Source organism: Chaetura pelagica, unplaced genomic scaffold, assembly GCF_000747805.2.
Source record: "Chaetura pelagica isolate M959 unplaced genomic scaffold, ChaPel_1.0 scaffold104, whole genome shotgun sequence".
NCBI lineage: Eukaryota > Metazoa > Chordata > Aves > Apodiformes > Apodidae > Chaetura > Chaetura pelagica.
In genome coordinates, this window is record NW_009953786.1 from 3,635,174 (window position 1) to 3,640,182 (window position 5,009).

The 5,009-nt window shown below is 40.7% G+C and overlaps 1 protein-coding gene across 1 annotated transcript in view; it reads left to right on the top strand.

Annotated features, from left to right (window-relative positions):
• Nucleotides 1-787: 787 nt before the first annotated feature.
• The window catches only part of MYLK4 (myosin light chain kinase family, member 4), a 25,462-nt gene continuing 21,240 nt past the window's right edge, over nucleotides 788-5,009 (top strand). Inside the window, exon 1 of the mRNA XM_010000966.1 lies at nucleotides 788-1,447. Within this exon, the coding sequence (XP_009999268.1) occupies nucleotides 788-1,447 (660 nt within the window). The remainder of the gene's footprint in view (nucleotides 1,448-5,009) is intronic.

Sequence of the window (5,009 nt, forward strand, 5' to 3'; positions counted from 1 at the left end):
GAACGTAAGAGACTCTTAATTTGTAGCACATCAGTGCAGTCTTGTAAATTAAGATATTGGCTATGAAAATAATTGCTTGTGTATAAAGAGTATGTGGTACCAGCTTTGTGGTAGCTGAAATATAGGGTAGAGAAAGGGGCTCTGATTTTTTCAAATATCTACGTTCCCGTGTCTCCTTTGTATTTTACTTTATTTAATGTATTTTTATTTTTTTTTTAAACAACTTTCTGCCTGGCATAGCAGGCTTTTCAAGCAATAGAGGTTTTAATCTGAAAAGCTCACCTTAAGACATAGTAATTTCAAGCAGCCACATTTAAGGTCCCTGTAAGGACCCTTATTCTCTTCAGAGCAGGGGATCACCTTACATACCAGGCATTCGAAATGCAACAACACCACTGCCAAAGTGTCTCAACCCTTCTCATGTGTCACATAGCCTTTTTGCTGTCAAATTCCATTGGAGTGCAAACAGTTCAGTCCCTGGTAGGGCTGATGTCACTGAACCAAGTGCATTTAGGATGTGCATTGCTAATTCACTGCATTTGGGAAAATATATATACACATGTATATCCATAAAGGAATGGAACAAAATCAATTTTTGTTTCTAAATAATTGGAATAATTTCTTCTATTTAAGTCAAATATTTTAGAGTATTTTATAAATTAGTTGAGCTGGAGTTGCCAAACTTGGCTGTATATCTGAGCAGTCTGGATGGGAAGCCTTTGCAACTGATATTGTCCTCAAGCAGCTGATCGTCAGAGCATTTCCTTCCCCTACCCAAACCAGCAAAATGACCACATCCAGCAGGCAGAGCTTTTCTATGTCTGTGGTCAACAACTTGGCCAAAATATTTGACCCAAACGCTTTGCAAGACCAAGGGCCTGATAATGGAATGGAACCCCTCCAATTTCTTCATGTTGCAAGTAGTGATGTGAGCACATCTGAAAGTTTTACCATGATGGATATGAAATTTGCCTCCCTTGAACAGAAAATAGACAAGCTTTTGGCTCTACAAGACAGTGTCCTTAAGAAGCTTAACAGTGTTTCCCAAGAAGTCTGTTGCATTGAAAAAGACATTGAGAGTGTAAAGGCAGAAACATCTGAACCTGGATCGAAAATGGGAAGAAACAAAAGTCGGAGGAGTAATGAGATGAAGATAGTTTGCCTTAAAATGGAAAAATCTCTTTCTGTTATAAACAGGAATGCAAAGCAGCAGGTTAAAAGACTTGATGGACTGGAACAAAGCGTTTCTGGATTACAGAAGCTTTTAGGGTCTCTGGTTGAGAATGTTAAAACATTAGTAATTCATGATTCAAGTGTAAAATACCATGTTAAAAAACGTAAACTTTTCAAGGCATGTGATTATAGAAAAGGAGCTGGACAACATTTTAAGATGCACGTATTCTCGGAAACAACAGCTGATGCCCTGCTCAAGAAGAAAAGAGAAAAGGTGAGCCCAGGTTTGTGTTTCGTCTTGTCAGGAATTGTTGCAAGCTATGGATATGTTCTACTGTATACTTGGCTTTTTCATTTTGTTAACATTTAAGAGACAACAATCAATATGCTATAAAAATGAAAAGCAGTAGAACAAATTGAGCAAGTTTCAGATATAAACATATCTGAAGATACAGAAAGCCTTCTGCATGATAAATACCTTCATTTTTTTTTCTAGTGATTTTGTTACAATTGTAAAACAAATGTGGGTGACAAAGATTGACACAGACTTCAGGAGGCCTTCGTTCTGGCTGTGCATTTTGCTATGATCCTCTCTGGATTTAGAATTATCTGGGGGAGTCAAGTTGTAGCAGTCATGCTATATGCAGTGGGGTCTAGAGGTTAGGGAAACTGGTAAAAATCCTTCTTGAGTCAGGGCATGTACGTATGTATGTCCTTTATTTCAAAGAACAACTTAAGTGTGATGTTCTGATCTGGTATTTCTGCTGACATCAGTGATGGGTGGGGACTTCTAAACTGGGATCTGAGGTAGGGTTACTGTAACTGGAGCTGCAGCTTGTGTAAACTTCCTCGGGGGAAAAAAATGCCTGTGTCACCATAACGGGAGTTTTGTCATGTTCTTTACAGGTCTTACTAAAAGACCACAAAAATCTCCTGAAAGGCTCCATTGATTATAATAGGCTCTTGTAAGGCAGTTGGACCATTCTTTGTTTGGTAAAGAAGCCCAGTAACTTTAGAAAATTAAGGAATTTCTTCTGACAAAGAGTGTTGATGTTTAATTAACCTACAGTGAAACAAAAAAAAGTTGTTTTTATATTATTTTCTGTTTTGTGTTACTTTTTTTTCTATTCAAAAAGGTCACAGACAGGCATTAACACTTTGGTACATTTGAAGAGTAATTCTTGAGTTTGTTTTTGTGAAGTTTTTGACCTGGAAAAGCATCATACGAAAGTATTATTGGAAATGTCATTCCTTGAAAAAAAGAAGCGCCCAATATTACTCAGACTGATGTGGTCAGCAAACCAAGTGCTTTTCAGCTTAGTCACTCTTAGGCAGCCCCAATTCTCAGGTAGACAAGGAGCTTTTGAATCATCTTAGGAAACTATAAAAATAGTGGTCAGTGCTGAGGAGCAGCAGAGAAACATCTTGTAAAGAACTGGCTGATCTGCTTCTATGTAAGGATATAGAATGTGCAAACCTATTTTGAGAACATCATTAAATGAAGGGAAAAGTTGCAACCTTGCCAAAGGAGACCAACAACAAGTTGGGTTTTGCAGGCCCTTCTTGAACACCAGTTCTAACTGGTTTCAATAAAGGAGTTTTAACAAAAGATAAGTTTTCTTCCTTTGCACCATTACTTGTTGAGAAAGGATTATTTTGAGCATCTGAGTTTAGGGCTTCTTTTGCTGTTCCAAACATCAAGATGGTGATTAGATATTGGAATGGACTTCCCAGGGAAGTGGTGGAGGCACCGTCCCTGGATATGTTCAAGGAAAGGCTGGATGTGGCACTTAGTGCCATGGTCTAGCAGATGTGGGGGTGTTAGGTCATAGGCTGGACTTGATGATCTTAAACGTCTTTTCCAGCCTTGGTGATTCTGTGATTCTGTGAAAACATCTGTTTTAAAAGTCCCATTGCAGTGAGACCCATAGGTCGTGTCTGTAATGCTTGCAATCACTGCAGTTTGTGGTAGAGCTCTACCTGTCACAGTGAAAGTACATCTTAATCTAAACTATTTATAAATATAAACTGAATCAGGGCTGAGATGTTAATGAACTGGCAGCTTCTGGAGGCCAGAGTAGGTCCAAAACTCTCTGAGCTAGAAACACAGGGTAAAAGAAAGGAAGGGACCATGCAGACTTTGTTGGTAAACGTGTGGGAGCTGGTGGGTGTAGCAGAAGGGGCAGGTCAGAGGATGAGCTTGTGCTCAGGCACACATAGAGGAGCCAGAAGGGTGGAGACATACAGGGGGAAGGGGGGCTTGAATGTGATGGAAACAGAGGCAGCCTACTCACAAAGATCCAAAGAAGAGAGGGGTGAGTGGGGTCACTGCTTTTTTTCCCAACAGCAGCTCCATTTGTAATCCCCTCACTGATTTATTTTTGTTTAGTCAGACTCTCAGTGATGTTGAGTAGACTTGGTAGGAGCTTATCTAGCATGAGGGTTTAGGAAAGACGGTGTCTGGAATCACACTGGTGATATTATTACATTGTTAATATTTTGTTTGGTTTATGAGATAGCATACATATGTTAGCTTGTCATTACCTTCCTCTCCATGCATATGATTTATTAGTTAAGGGCCACCATAAAATTATCAAGCTATCCTGTGAACAACAGCTGGCTTTAGTAAACACTTAGTCATCTTGGGTTTAAGTAAAAACAGACTTGAATTCAGCCCTGCATTAAGAATAATGAAACATGCTATGATATCCTTCAGCAGAGACTGCTGAGCTTGGCTGTCAGTTTAGTAGGAGTCAGTATTTACTGGCGTTCAGGGCAAACAGACTCTCCTCTGCTTGAGGGGGTAGGAACAGTACCTTTGAGCAAGTTGGTAAAAAGAGTGGTCCATAAGAGACTGTGAAGTTGGTCCCTTGTGCCCCTGCCTGCCATTTATTCAAACTGGATTTACAAATGAGTTTTTTAATTGTTAAGGCAAAAGCAAAAATAACAGCAAAGGAATAGAGAAGTGGTGGATCTCACCCATGTGAGTTTTACATCTGAAATATACCAGGTGGCATAACAATGAACAAACATACCTGTTTATACAGAAAGCAATTCTTGCTTCTCTTAACACAATCCTTATCACTGCCTCCAATCCACACTTGACAGCAGTTTTGAACAATGCTGACTTTTGAGCAATGTTGAACTTCAACAAGAACCAGTGTCAGGTCCTGCACTATGGTCACAACAAGCCCATGCATCGCTACAGGCTTGGGGAAGAGTGGCTGGAAAGCTGTCTGGCAGAAAGGACCCGGGGTGTTGATCAACAGCCATCTGAATATAAAAGCCAGCAGTGAGCCAAGGTGGCCAGGAAAGCCAACAGCATCCTGGCTTGTATCAGGAATAGTGTAGCCAGCAGGAGTAGGGAAGTTCTTGTCTCCCTGTACTCAGCACTGGTGAGGCTGCACCTCAAGTACTGTGTTCAGTTCTGGGCCCCTCACTACAAGAAGGACATTGAGGTACTGGAGCGTGTCCAGAGAAGGGCAACAAAGCTGGTGAAAGGTGTGGAAAGCAAACCTTATGAGGAGTGGTTAAGAGAACAGGGACTGTTTAGTGTGAAGAGGAGGAGGCTGAGGGGAGACTTTATGACTCTCTGCATCTACTTGAAAGGAGGTTGGGGGCAACAGGGGACAGCAGTGGGAGGGAGTGGTCAGTCTCTTCTCACCAGTAACTATTGATGCAATGAGAGGAAGTGGCAAGGGAGGTTTAGCTTGGATGTTAGGAAAAAACATCTTTATTAAATCCTGGAACAGGCTGCTCGCAGAACTGGTTGAATTACTATCCCTGAATGTACATAAAAATCATATAGATAAGGTGCTGAGGGACATGGTTCAGCA